We start from the raw sequence: 14689 nt of genomic DNA, 5'->3' as shown, positions 1-14689 counted from the left end.
TGCACGGATTCATGATGAGAGACTGTTTACAATCTGAATAAGGAAGACAGAGAAAGGCTGGACCGTGACCACTCTGCCAGGCTGTCCTATACAATAATTCTCTGACTATTCTAGGACTGGTGGGGGATGAGTGGCCATGCAATGAAAGGGTTAATCTTGCCCTTTCTGTCCTAATGATGACTTCCCAGCAATGGAAAGAGGATTATTAATATAAGAACACAAGAATGGCCATACTGGGTCAGACCAATGGTCCTAGCCCAGTATCCTGTCTTCCGACAGTGGCCAACGCCAGGTGTTTCAAAGGGAATGAATAAAACAGGGCAATTATCAAGTGATCCATCCCCTGTCGTCCAGTCCCAGCGTCTGGCAGTCAGAGGCTTAAAGACCCCCAGAGCATGGTGTTGCATCCCTGACCATCTTGGCTGATAGCCATTAATGGATCTATCCTCAATGAACTTATCTAGTTCTTTTTTCGAACTCCATTATAGTTTTGGCCTTCACAACATCCCCTGGCAATGAGTTCCACAGATTAACTGCCTGATGTGTGAAGTACTTCCTTCTGGTTGTTTAAAACCTGCTGCCTATTAATTTCATCAGGTGACCCCTGGTTCTTGTGTTATGTGATGGGGTAAATAACACTTCCTTAGTCACTTTCTCCGAACCAGTCCTGATTCTATACACCTCTGTCATATCCCTCCTTAGTCAGCTCTTTTCCAAGGTGAAGAGCCCCAGACTTTTTAATCTCTTCTCATATGGAAGCTTAATCCCTTAATCATTTTTGTTGCCCTTCTCTATACCTATTCCATTTCTAATACACCTTTTTTGAGATGGGGTGACCAGAACAGCAAGCAGATTTCAAGGGGTGTATTTCAATTTATGAAATAAAGTATTTGGTTCACTTCAGCGCATACTTCTGAAAGGTCAGGAAAGGAACTCCTGAAAAATCTAGTCGGAAGTCAGGGGATTAGGTAAGAGGAGGAGTCCAGGCATTTCCCCAAAACTATTTCTGGGCCCTATTTCACAAAGCCTGCACTCAAGTGCGCTGCTCTTCAACACATGAAAACAAAGCTCTCAGTGAGATCAGAGCGATGATGAAAAGTGAAACATGAAAACACAAAAGCCAAACAGTGCGACGTGGAAAAGAGAAATAGACGTCATAACCGTAAGTTTAGCCTGAGGCGACCCCCAGGAACTGCAGTTTAAGATCTGCACTTTATACTATTTGCCACAAGTTGCTACAGAAAGAACGTAAAAGAAATGCAGTGTGCCCAATATGGGCGATTTGCAGGATTAACGAGCCACCTGGTAGCTGCTGCGTGAAATATCCGGGGACTGCACGCTGCTGAATTCCACCTTTCACATTGAATAATTTAATATTAGATAGATTCAGATGAACATGGCCCTGACCCTCCAACCCACAGACAACCTGCGCCTGTTATTGAACAAACACATGGGTGGACTGTGATCTCGGCTGGATAAAGAACTGGGTTCAATACTCGAGCGAGGAAGGATTTATTGGGCAACAGGTCCCTGTTGCAATGTGCAAACAAGGGGAACATGAGAAGGGGAAACCTATGGGGATTTTCAGTAAAAGGTAGTGCCTTAGTATCAGGGGCTAGAAGCTATTACTGTGCTCAGAGTAAAGCTTGAAGAACCCCATTAGCTTTGCTGCATGCTGCTAATTTGCATATCAGTTTTGGGGGGGGAGGGGGTTGCATATTGGTTTATTGGCATGCCATATCATTGTGTTTAATTGCATGCCCCTGTCACGGAGTGTGGGGGGACACAAGGCCCTGCACCCCCGGCTTCCTGCGATTTACCATGACTCTCAGCCAGCCAGTAAAGCAGAAGGTTTATTTAGACGACAGGAACACAGTCCAAGACAGGTCTTGCAGGCACAGACAACAGGATCCCCCTCAGTTAGATCCATCTTGGGGTCCCAGGGCACCCCAGCCCCCTTGGGAGGTCAGAGCCCCGTCTGCCTCCCAGCCATTCCACCAGCCAGCTCCTGAAACTCTCCCTTCAGCGACCCCTCCCACAGCCTTTGTTCAGTTTCCCGGGCAAAGGTGTCACCTGGCCTCTAACCCCTTCCTGGGTTCTCATGTTACATGCTCAGGTATCTTCCCTCAAGGCCAGTCTCCCATCCCCCAATGCAGACCGTCCTTGCCAACCTCCCCTGCCTTCCCAGCCAACACTCCCCACTCAGCATTCAAAGACCACATTAAGAACAGTCCCAGTTCATCACAGCCCCAGTATTTGCAGATGGGATTATTTGCATGCCAGTTTGCTAGCATCTGGACGCCTTACAGCTCACCCGCTGTCTTAGCTGCGTCAGCTGGGAAACACACATTCTTGTGCGTCTTGATAGTGCTTTAGGGAAGGAATATTGCAAGATTCTCCCCATACTGTATTTAGCCTCCACGCTTTGGATCCAGTCCTGTAAGGTAGGGAGCGCCCTCCACCGGGTGAGATTCCAACATGGGGCCTGTGAGCCAAACACAACATCTCCTGCTACTTGGTCTCACCTTAGCAATGCGTAATGAGCAAGCGACTGTAGTAGTCCTGGGGGTCAGCCACTAGAGAGTGACAGGACCACACCTGCTATCAGGGCCGGCTCCAGGCACCAGCTAAGGAAGCAGGTGCTCGGGGCGGCCAATACCAAGGGGCGGCACTCCGGCCGCTCTTGGGGCGGCACAGCCGGGCCTTCGGCGGCGGGTCCTTCAGTCCATCTCTGAACGAAGGACCCACCGCCGAAGAGTGGAGCAGCGCAATCGTGCTGCTGTGTTGTTGTTGTTTTTTCCCGCTTGGGGCGGCAGAAAACCTGGAGCCGGCTCTGCCCGCTATACAAGTGTGTTGCATCCTTATTTGTGAGATTGCAGTGGACTGAGAAGGGAATTGACAGCCAGGAGTTCCCCTGATCCTGTCTTCATGTGGTTAGTGGCTTAATACCAATTGGTAGGAACTTTGGAGTCTGCTTACTCCCCTGTCTTCCTCCCAGGGCAGTGACCGTGTTTGTAAAGGGCACTGAACATGCAAAGTGTCTTCCGAGCTACGTGGGTGAAAAGAAAATGAGGAACCACTCCAAATCAAGAGCCAGGGTTAGAACCCAGGAGTCCTGACTCTTCATTTCCCTATTTTAATCACTAGACCCCATTTTCCTCCCTGTGCTGGGGCTAGAACCCAGCCGTCCTGAGTACCAGGGTACACACTGCTCTAACCATTAGACCCAACTCTCCTCCCAGTACTTGGGACAGAACCCAGGAGTTCTGAGTCCCAGTATACACACAGCTCTAACCACTAGACCCAACTCCCCTGCCAGAGCTGGAACAGAACCCAGGAATCCTGACACCCAGCCCTTTTAACATACAGAAGAGCTTTTGTTTTGTTGCTCTTTGCCAGGCAACTGCTGAGTTTTCTTTTCCTGAGGTTTCCTAAGAGACCGGCATGCCCTGCACCTCACGTCCACAGAGATTACAAGGAAATGCCAACATGTTGCTACACTGGAAGATACAAGGCACTTCCCCCACTCTCCCCCAGATACTCTCCCATTCCTGAATCCACGTCAGCTCTGGCGTTGCCAGTTCCTGTCAACCCTGCACAATCTTTGATTTCTTCACTGTTTACCCAGGATTGATGGGAAATAGAGGAATTTTAACTCTCAAACGTATTCAGAGATTTCTCCAAATCTGAGGTTCATCGCTTTGGTGAGGAGGATTCTGGGAACCTGTGACCAGGTGGCATCCCCAGCCTGTTCCAAACACATTACACACGGCCAATTGAACTCTCTTCCTGGAAGTTGGCTTTATTAGCAAACCAATAACCAGATACCAGGCTTCCCAGGCCAACTTCCTTTCCCCAGGGTTGGCTGTTTCTCAGGTTCCCCGGTAGGATCGCTGTGTCCTGGGCCGCGCTGACAATGGGCTCTGCGGACGCTGAACCCCTGTGAAACTCAGGCCTTCATAGCTTACACTGGGCACCCCCAAAAACGGAGGCATTCAGAATTAAAGGCTGCTTTTGCTATTTTGGTTCTGAGCATCTTGGCTAATATCACACAGCAAGCCCATGACAGGAACAGAACCAGGTGTCCTGCCCCGCCCCCTTCTTCTCTAGCCATTAAACCATACTCCCATAGCAAGGAGTAGAACCCAGAGCCCTGACTACTCATCCTCTTCTTTAACGCATAGATCGCAGTGCCCTCTCTAAGCTAGGAGTCCTGACCCTCAGTTCCCTTCTCTAACCATTAGATAACCCTCCCCTCCCTCAGCTAGGAATAGACCACAGGCCAGTTCTGCCCACTCAATCCCACTCTCCCCCTGGAGCTGGAAATAGAACCCAGGAGTCCTGACTCCTTAGTTTTGTGTCTTAACCACAAGATCATCTTTCTTCCCCTTCCTGGTGCTTCCTTGATGTAGAAGGTAAACAAGACCTTATGGCACAGACAGGTTTCCCTTGGCAAGTACGATCTCTGTGGATTGTACAGAGCACAATTGTCCCACCCTGCCTCTGTGCCAGCATCTCTAAGCCCTGACTCTGCTCCCTCCCCGTCACTGCATTGCCAGGGAACGGGCAGGACGTGCAGGTTGTTGAGGGGGTTGTCGTTTGGCTGAATGTCATTAAAAAGGTTCATTTCCCCTCCAAATGTCTGAAAGTCATTCCGGAATGGGGGGACAGGTGTTCCAGACCTCCCAACAGCCCTGGGGTTCATGGGACTGTCCCACTTTGACACTCCCCAAACTCCCTGCCCTGGTTGGAGTGAACATTTCCTGCATTCTGGGTCGCCCAGAGGGGAGGGACGAAAGGGGCTGTTTGCTTTGGGCCCCCAGTTTGAGGGGCCCTCAAACTCTGCGGCACTGCGACCTGGTGCACGGGTTTGCAGTGTCGCTCAGGTTTGGCCTGCCCGCCCCTCTGACGCCACCTACGGAGGGGCGAACGAGCCAAACGTGAGTGGCGTAGTGAGCCCGGGTGCTAGGCTGCAACATCACTCACATTTGGCTTGTCTGCCTCCGTCCAAAGAGGGCGAGTGGGCCAAACACCTGAGTGGCGCTGCGTCCTGCTTTAGCCACCTGAAATGTTGGGCGGAGGGAGGGGGACTTCTCTGTGCAATACCTAGATAAAACACGCCCGCATTACAAAACCACAGGCACAAGTAGGCAGTGGAATGGACCAGAGAGCTGAAATTGCCCATCCTGCCAATAGAGGGCCTTATCTCCTAGATTAGGGGTGGAGGCACATAGCCCAGGGACGTCCTGTACCCCTGGCTATAAATAGAGACCATCAATCCATTGGTCTAGTACCTTCCCCCAGCATGAAATTCACTAAGATCATCCTCTTAAAGTAGCCTCTTCTGCTTCCCGACTGAGCGGCAGGGACGCTAACCCACCCCACCTCCCCTGTACTGAGATCAAGTTAGTGCTGGGGGTCTGGGAGCTTCTGCAATTATATATTAACCACTGCCCGGGGGTTAGCTCACAACAGAAGAGGCATCCGAACAAAAAGCAGATGTTTCTGGGAGAAGTGGCTTCTTCTGGTGCCATGGGAGGATCTACTATCTACCTGCTGGCTGTGTTTGCATTCAGCTTATCAGCCCTGTCTCACGGCCAGCCGCTGTAAGTAACCCGGGGATTCTGAAGCAATGATCAGTGGAGATCATAGTGTATGTGTGGGAATGGGGATTTTCCCTGAAGAGACCCTGGCCAAGATTCACAATAGGGAGTTGGGGGGCTGCAGTTTTTAGGCTCCCAACTTGACGTGCTTTCGAAGCCTGATTTTCAGAGGAGCAGGTGATCTATAACCCAAGACCCCTTATAAAGGTGCTGAAAACTCAAGGGACCCAAATGACTAGCCACTGCTGAAAAGCCTTCAAAAGACAAGTCAGGCCCCCAAAATCACGGGATTGGTTGGACACTCACAAGATTTTTATAAAAACAACAAACTGGGGGTTCTTTTTATTTATCTTTGGGTTTCTGAGCCTCTTAGGGTCATGCTCAGGCCACGTTTTCAAGCTTTCTTCCCCATCAGCAGTGCTAGAAACTTCCATTTGATGTCAACAAAAGCCGAGATCCTCACACATTCACAGGACTCTGGGAAGCTGGAGCTTCAAGGCAAACACCAAATCTTCCGAGCCGTGCAGTCAAATCATGAGAGTTGGCAACACTGGCCGCATGCTGTCAGTTTTGACTCTGCATGTGGGATGGGGCTTGTGGGTGGCTGGCCTGTGAAGGGCTAGAGGCCTGGGGCCAGACAACCCTAATTACTAAGGTGGCTCACCTGAGCAAGGGTCAGCTGATTTCCCTGCAAAGAGCTTAGAGCAGCAGGAATGTGGAGAGAGGGGAATTTCTAGGGAGAAGGAGCCTTTTATTCTATTTAATGTTAATCCTATTTCAGTGGGATCAGCTCTGTTGGCTTCAGTCTCAAGTTCAACAGAGTTATCTCTGTTTGTTCTAGATCTAGAGTTCATAGGAACACGTGAAACCACAGGCAAATAACACCGACAATTACAAGAGCGTCTGTCTTTTAGTAGTTTTATTGAAGTTACCAACAAAGTTATAAATGTCACTGTATATACAATTCCTAGAGATAAGTACCATGTACTAGTTATACCTACCGACATACTCACATCCTCCTAGATGGTGTTAGGGTCTGTGGGCCGGCTCATGGATTGATCAATATGGGAGTGGTTCCTGCGGGAGTTTCCCATAGGAAGCTCAATTTTCCGCTCTGGGCATCCCCAACCCACTCTTTCTTATTGGTCTGTGTCTCCTGGAAACACAAGGGACCCCAAATTCTATAGGCAGTGTAGGTTCTCATTAACGTTGGCGTACCACCTTATTCTTGCAGTTAAGGCATGTGTTAGAGATAATATCTGTTGTTACAGCATTTATTATTTAAATTTAAGACCTTATACTTTCACAATATTACCAGTTGGTACCTCTTTCCCATAAGTTTTCGGGTTATTTCTCGGTCATGGACTTTCGCATTCATTTCTTGTCTCCAAGGCCTAAAATAGCTACGCTAAAGTCTTGCAGGCCTCACTCTACAGGTTCTTACATTTCAGCTTGTCTTACTCATGTCTACTACATAGTTCCTCTAAATACTGATCAATCTTATGCTTTTATAGTCCTACAAATCAACTGTGGTGAAAATACAATGAATATATGTACTATAACATATTGATTAATCATAATATCACACAATAAATGGATACTAAACTAACATCATTGGCTACTGAGACTGCAGGGTGTGAGTAGACTCCAGTGGAGCCAGCTGAGACTTGGGGAGTGGGACAACAGGCAGGAAAAGTCTGGGGGTGACCTGATAAAGAGGTGCGCATGGATGCACTTGAGGAAGGACTGGCAAACTTTATTTAGAAATATTTGTTAATTTAATAAACCCAAACCTGAGATGGGCTGTGAAAGGGCTTGTGAGTTATTGCAGAAGCCCCTCGAAAGGGGGAAACTGAGGCAGGGGGCTGCCTGCTGGACTGGCTTGAGGCCAGGAGGAGGTGCATGGAAGGAGGCTGCCCCACAACATGGCTGTTGCAATGGGACAGTTCTAAGCACTGAATGTTTGCAAGGTGGAAAGGAGGTGACCAGAGTTTTGTGTCTGGGGGATACAGCACCAGCTGCCCCAAATTTACCCCTGAAATTGACAGGAAATTCAAAGCCAACGCTGAAGCCGAGGTAAACATCCCTAATACTCAGGCCCTGAACCTGCAAACACTCATGTGCTTAACTTTCCAACTCTGACCCGTCCCTCCCCCAGGCTTATGTTGCTCTCCGGGGCAGGGACTGTCTCTTTGTTATACGGGTGCACAGCACCTACAGGTACCCCCCATTTTTGATCGGGGCCTCTAGGTGATCCTGTGATACACACAATAAATAATCAGACTGTAAGATCTTTGGGGCAGGGACTTTTTGGTTTTTGTTCGTACAGCGCCTAGCACAATGAAGGGGGGCAGCTCCTATGTGCCACTGTAATATACCTAATAAATAATCTGAATTTGCAGATTGCTGCAATGTGACGCTGGCTTCTCCCGTTGCAAAAAAAGAAAGAAGATACATTTCAGCCCTTTCTTGCCTGTGAACGTAACTAAAACAACTCTGACAAACAGGCTAGACATAAAAATACAGACACAAAGAATGAGCAAGAAAAGAAATATAGGCCAAAAAAAAATTATATAAACATAAGAGGTGCAAATTGTCTGATTTATTTGCATAATCAAGGCAGGAGACAAAGGTCTCCTGGGTTCTGCTTCTGAGTGTGGGAAGCTGTGTCCATGTACATGGGAAGTCTATTGGTTGAAACAGGGAACTAGGGGTCTGGACTCCTGGGTTTTATTCTCAGAACAGCGAGGGAATATTGTCCAGCATTTAGAGCAGAGAACCCAGGAGTCCTAGCTCCTAGCCTGATTCTCAGAACAGCTTGGGAATATTTTCCAGAGTTTAGAGCACAACGACCAGGAGTCAGGACTCCTGGGTTCTAACACTCCTAATTCTATCACTGCCCCGTTGTGGATGAGTCACATGAGCATTCCGTGCCTCGGTTTACCCACCTGGTGGGGTCTGGGTTCAGGGTCTTGGCTGCCCCCCACAGTGGGGGTCAGGGGTCCCCGCGCAGCAGGGTCTGGGGTTAGGATCCCTGCCCCATGCCCAGCTCTCCACTCCTGGCCCCACTCTGTGGCGGGGTCTCTGGGCGGAGGGCATTGAGCATAGGGGTTTGTGGGGGGCACTGTGCTTCTCAACCTTTGGTCCAGGTAACACTTTGTGGGCCGCATATGTGGCCCACAATGATAAATAGGTTGAGAACCACTCACTTCCTATAGAAACCTGGTAGCTTCTTGGAGGTCTCCTATCCAACGTCTGACCACCAGGCCCCAGCTGCTTACCTTCCGATAGCGGCAAAGATCACTGCTCAAGGTAGCCCAAGCCAAAGGTAACCCAGGTGCAGAGACATGGAGTTTGGCTGATTCTGCTCTACCATCTCATCCCTTCCCTTACCAGATGCACGGTGATCACCCCAAGCGTCCTGCGTGTGGAGAGCGAAGAGATGGTGATTGTGGAAGCTCATGGCCACCACAGCCCGATCGAGGCGAGGATCACCGTGTACGACTTCCCACAGAAGAAGAGTGCCTTGGTTTCAACCACAGTCAGCCTGAACCCTGGGAACGGCATGATGAACTCTGCCAAAATTAAGGTGGGGCTGTGGGAGGCTATGTTTATCTAGGGGGGGAGGGACCCTGTCCTCTGTCTTGTAAGATGGTAAATCAGAAGAGAACTGGATGGTTTGAGGTCATGGCATACCAAGCCTTTTCCCCTTAAAACCAGGGGGAACATTTTCCAAAGCACCTAAGTGACTTAGGTGAGGGGAAGGACAGATTGGCTCATGGTGGAGACTGCTCAAGGTAGCCCAAGCCAAAGGCAACCCAGGTGCAGAGAGATGGAGTAAGGGCACTGGTATAAGTCAGTGAATACAGCAGTGACTTCCCAGTTCTACCAATGGCTTTAAAATCTCAGTAGCTGAGAGTTCGGGTCATAATGAAAGATCTTCTCCCATGATATAACGATGCTCCAGGTTCCTGCTCAGCTACTGCCAAAGGATGCCCAGAAGAAGGAATATGTCTACATCGAAGCCAAGAGCAGCCTGTTCACCTTAGAGAAGGTGGTTCTGCTTTCATTCCACAGCGGCTACATCTTCATCCAGACGGATAAGACCATCTACACGCCTGGGTCTACAGGTCAGTTCTTGGCCGGGCCTTTTCTTCTATCTTTATGTCAACATCTACACACATGGGTCAACATTTTCAGAAGTGGCTGCGAATTATGAGCACCTCCGTTTATTGGGTTCCTACTCCCCCCCACTCCCTCCGCAAGTGCCTGATTTTCAGAGGGACTGAATTCAGTGGGGTGGGGTGGGTGAAGAATGCACAACAAGAAGCCAGAGGAACTATGCTACATATTCGGGCGTGTCATCTGATCTGTGAACTAACTATATTCATATATACAGACATCTCTCATTTAGAGAGGACTGCCGTACGATGACCAGACAGCAAGTGTGAAAAATCGGGACGGGGGTGGGGGGTAATAAGCTCCCATAGAAGAAAAAGCCCCAAATATCGGGACTGTCCCTATAAAATAGGGACATCTGGTCACCCTAGACTGCCGTAACAGCAAATAACATGTAAACAAAGACAGAAATTGGCCCTTAGAATTGTAGCGCCAAATCAAAGCATTTTAAGATTCTTTTTTCAGAATAAGGCACACACGTTTTTTAACAGTGCGGGTGATTAACTATTGGAAGTGGTAGATTCTCCATCTCTTGATGTCTTCAGATAGGGTTACCATATTTCAAGTTCCCAAATAGAGGACACTACTGGGGGGGGAAGAGCCAGCTGGAGGGGGAGGGGATTATTGCAGCCATTGCTCTCTGGCTGCTCACCTCTGAAGGCAGCGCTGCCGCTAGCAGCAGCACAGAAGTAAGTGGGACAAGATCATACCAGGCCACCCTTACTTCTGCGCTGCTTCTGGTGGTGGCTCTGCCTGTAAAATGTTCTAACAATTTGGAACTGAGGAAATCTGGCTCCTCCATTCCCCGCGCCCTCTTCCCCGTCAAGGTCAAGTGTTCTCTGTCAACCTCTCGAAATACACCCAGTTACACCTCAGTGTTAGCACTGAGCAATGGTAAATGTAATGGGGTGAGGCGTCGTGTGGCGAAACTCTGGACTGGGCAATCACAGTGGTCCCTTCTAGCCTTAACATCTAATAGATGTAGTTGCTAGTTCCTGGGCTAGGTCCCATTATTGCCACAATTGCCCCCGCCTGTGCCGATTGACTGCCCCATCTTTCTCTTTCTGTAGTGAGGTACCGGCTTTTCACTGTGGGTCACATGTTGGACCCCATCTTGAAGGTGGTATCTGTGGAGCTCATGGTAAGATGCTTTCTATTTACTCAGCTTTCCTCCTCTGCAGATCTCTCTGCTTCACTTCCTTTCATGGACCAGCAAGCCTAGAGGCCAGGAGATTGCGCTAACCGCTTGTCAGGGGGGGTGGCTGGCCCTTTAAGAGGAGTTAGACCCAGTCCTGCCTTTGACTAACCAGCTGTCTCTCAGCTGATACCCTGAGGCCCTGCATCAGGTGATAGCTTGACCGTCTTCTGGTCCAATAGAAGCCAGCAAGTAACTCAGTTGAGAGAGAGGACTCTGGGCTGTGTCAGGAGACCCTGGATCAGAGAAGGGACCCAGAACTGGGCTCGCTGCATCCCAGCGAGGTGAAAAACCAGGCTGGGGGTAGCTACTGTAGAGGCAGTGGGAGGGGACAGATACCTGTTCTGGTTGGCATTGAACTGTGGATGAAATGTAAATGTGTCCCTGGGAAAAGGGACTGAAATACCTGGGCTGGAGGGAGCTTCCTGGATGTAGCTGGCTGGTGAGTTGGCCTGGTCCGTGACTGGGGCTCCTAGGCACTACAGTAATACATCTAATAAATAATGTACAGCACCTTGCACGGTGGTTTCAGACTGATTCTTTCTGGTGCTTGGTTTCAGAATCCAGATGGGATTATTGTAGAGAAGAATACGGTGTCCTCCATGGACCAAGGCGGCATCGTCTCCAGGAGCTACAAGATCCCTGATATTGTGAAGTAAGCTGTAACAACCAGGGGAAGGTGGTTATAATAGGATCTGCATATGTGAGCCTCTACTTCCTGATCTACACGGATCAGCTTTCTTAGCGAAGGCTGTAGCAGGCACCTCAATCTCTGTATGGGCCTTCACCACCACTAGAGGGGGACAGAGTACCACACAGAGTGGGCGTGGCTTAGACACTAAGTGGGCGTGGCTTACGCACATCAGCGTTCCAATGTGTTTTTGTTACACTGTGCCACCAAATTTTCTATAGAATAATTGCCCATTTTTTACTTCTGTCTCCCAAGGGTTTTTTTGTTTTTTAATGTCGCAGGCTCCAGTTAAGGAAAGGATGTCTCTATCTATTTACTTGTCAGCTTCCCCCATCCCTAGGATACCTGACTGCATTGTGCTATTCTCACAACACCCTAGGGAGGTGTCAAAATATTAGTATTCCCATTTTGCAGATGGGAAAACTGAGGCCCAGAGAGATTTAAGGTTCAGGTTTTTCAAGCACTTAGTACTAATCTGCTCCCAGTATGGCCAGATTTGTATCAAAAGAGCCCAGGACAAGTTGTGCCTAACTGAGAGCTGAGCTTGAGCTCTGCTGGAAAATCTGCCCCTCGGGAACTTGTCCAAGGTCACACATGGTGTCTGCGGCAGGGCTGGGTGTGGGACCCAGAGCCCCTGCTGCTCTAATGCATTGGACCCCACTCCCCTCCCAGACCTGGGACTAGAATCCAGCAGCCCTGGCTCCAGCCCCACCCTGCTCTAACACACGGGACCCCACTCCCCTCCTAGAGCTGGGACTAGAACCCAGCAGTACTGACTTCCAGCCCCCACTTCTCTAACCACTAGCCCCCACTCCCCTCCCTGAGCCAGGATAGAACCCAGGCATCCTGGTGCCCGCCTGCTCTAACCCACTCGACCCCACTCCCCTGCCAGAGCTGAAGACACAACAAAGGAGTCCTGACTCCCAGCCCTAACCACTAGACCCCATTCCCCTCCCAGAACTAGAACCAGAATGCCAATCTCCTGAGTTCCAGCCCAGCGCTTTAGCTCCAATAGCATACCGCACCAGCCTGACTGAGCTAGATAGATCCTTCTCCCCACCGCATGATCTGGGCTTGTGTCTTGCAGCAGCGGAGTGTGGAAGATTGTCTCCAAGTACGAGCATGCCCCTCAGGAGGCCTTCACCGCGGAGTTTGAAGTCAAGGAATATGGTACCTGCCCTGCCCCTAACAGGAGGGTGTTTCCTTATCACAGCTGAACGGCGGGCTGGTTTTGGGATCCAGGAGGAATTTCAATCCCTTCCACTCCCACCTCCCAGGCATAGTGGGAAGAGCTTTGGGGAGGCCCCTTTCGATGAGGGTCCATGTGACAGTGGAGTTTCTTAGGGCACTGAGCAGAGGGGGTATGTTGTGGTCCGATACTACAGGGTGAGCAGGGATAGGAGCCTGAAGATTGTCTGAGTTTGGGGGTGAGCTGCAAGCTGTGTAGGGCCTCAGTCCTTCCCACCTTCTAGGTGGTTCTTAAGCCCCATCAGCCACCTCTTCAGGAATAAGTGAGAGGATAGAGACATGCCAGGAGCCATAGACGCTTCCCAGCTAGAGCTGCAGCAGCTAGATGTAAAATCCGCCCCCCGTCGGGCTTGTCTCTCATTGACTGAAGGAGAAGAGCCCGCTGGGAGAAAGGCTGACGTAGCAGCAGAGGACCACACTCCTAGGGGAAGCACCTCTTAGCAGTGAGGTTCCCGAGGGCCAGCTATCTACAGGGAGAGCATCCGAGAGACCCAGCACCTGGGGTGTCCAAATCAGTCCCAACCTTCCGATTGCCTTTGCTGATCCATCTCGCCATGGCTTATGGCCATCAGCTGCTTCCTGGGAGAGTCTCTCCCGCTCCCACTGTGTATCTTGGACACCGGTTCCCTTTCGTCTCCTAGAACCCCCTTCCCCTGGGGGTTTTGACCTCCAGCCTGATGGCTCCGGGCCCTCGGGTGACTCTTGCGATGTCTCTGATCTTTTGCAGTGCTGCCTAGTTTCGAAGTGACGCTGGAGCCTTCCCAGAAGTTCTTCCTCGTTGATCAGAATGAGCTTAGTATCGACATTACAGCCAAGTGGGTCCCCCTCTTTCTCTCTCGTGCTTCTGCTGCGGTTCAGTGCTGTGGGGCAGGCTTCTGGGGCTCGCGCATGAAATATAATCGCCTGGGTTAACGGTCGGCTCACAGCCTGACCTGATCTAATCTGCATTCATCGGTGTCTCCAGATACCTGCTGTCAGCTTCGTAATCCACTTATTTCTCCTGTTAATGGGCTCAGTGCTGGAGTCCATTGGTTACATGCTGTGTCTCTCCCTAGGGGCTGCTCCACATAAGTGGATAATAGCCTACTACCGCTACCAGTGAGTGGATTTACTTCTTTAGCTCAAATGGTTCAGGCTTTGTGACCTGGGCCAGGCTCACCAGCCCCTCTGTGCCTCAGTTTCCTCTATCCATTAAATAGGAGTAATGCTGAGTATTTTCTCTCCCTGCCATGGTCTGTTTTCCATGCAGGTTCCTGTATGGGAAGCCAGTTCAAGGCCAAGCCTATGCGCTCTTTGGAGTGATGGTGGATAATGAGAAAAGGAGCATCGTGAACTCACTCAACAAAGTCCCGGTGAGAACGTAGCTTCCTGCCTACGATACACTGATGGGGCTGTAGTGGAGTAGGGTGCTGTTTGGGATACCTGCTGTGCTTTCAGAGTCTGGGATAAGAAGGGGAGCCAAGGATAGAGTTTGGATCCATATCCAAATACACCAAATATCTTGTCTCTGGCAACATATAACAATGGGGATAAAGGGGAAATAGGTAGCAAGCAATATAAATTAGAAGTTATGAAGTATAGAAAATTGATAAGGGAAGCTAAAGACAGCTGGGAAAAATCCATGGCTGGCAGAGCTAAGAACAATAGGGAGTTTTTTAAGTATATTAAGAACAAAAATATCCTAACAATGGTACAGCCCCATTGCTAGATGGAGACGATAAAACGGAAAGAAAGAAAGAAAGAAAGAAAGAAAGAAAGAAAGAAAGAAAGAAA

At 49.8% G+C, this 14689-nt stretch overlaps 2 protein-coding genes across 2 annotated transcripts; both read left to right on the top strand.

Moving 5' to 3' along the window:
• Nucleotides 1–5294: 5294 nt before the first annotated feature.
• Nucleotides 5295–11636, top strand: LOC112123269 (complement C3-like). The gene is made up of 5 exons (XM_029914091.1): nt 5295–5606; nt 9000–9192; nt 9571–9733; nt 10853–10923; nt 11538–11636. The coding sequence occupies exons 1-5, from the start codon at nt 5500–5502 to the stop codon at nt 11634–11636; spliced, it is 633 nt and encodes a 210-aa protein (XP_029769951.1). The 5' UTR covers nt 5295–5499.
• A 1099-nt stretch (nt 11637–12735) lies between these two features.
• On the top strand, nt 12736–14268 carry LOC115271486 (A.superbus venom factor 2-like; the record flags this gene model as incomplete). The annotated part of the gene is made up of 3 exons (XM_029914090.1): nt 12736–12838; nt 13644–13731; nt 14166–14268. Coding segments are annotated over 3 exons (294 nt in total), but the record flags the coding sequence as incomplete, so codon positions are not given.
• Nucleotides 14269–14689: the final 421 nt, after the last annotated feature.

Source organism: Terrapene carolina, unplaced genomic scaffold (genome assembly GCF_002925995.2).
Source record: "Terrapene carolina triunguis isolate 2854851 unplaced genomic scaffold, T_m_triunguis-2.0 Scaffold30257, whole genome shotgun sequence".
Classification (NCBI taxonomy): Eukaryota; Metazoa; Chordata; order Testudines; family Emydidae; genus Terrapene; species Terrapene triunguis.
This window is presented reverse-complemented; position numbering and strand designations above follow the sequence as displayed.

Bases quoted from the DNA above. Each gene is read 5' to 3' on its own strand.
- LOC112123269 (XM_029914091.1), top strand. From the start codon at position 5,500: ATGTTTCTGGGAGAAGTGGCTTCTTCTGGTGCCATGGGAGGATCTACT. The intron at 5,607-8,999 runs GTAAGTAACCCG...TTCCCTTACCAG, and splicing joins CTGTCTCACGGCCAGCCGCT to ATGCACGGTGATCACCCCAA. The intron at 9,734-10,852 runs GTCAGTTCTTGG...CTCTTTCTGTAG, and splicing joins CTACACGCCTGGGTCTACAG to TGAGGTACCGGCTTTTCACT.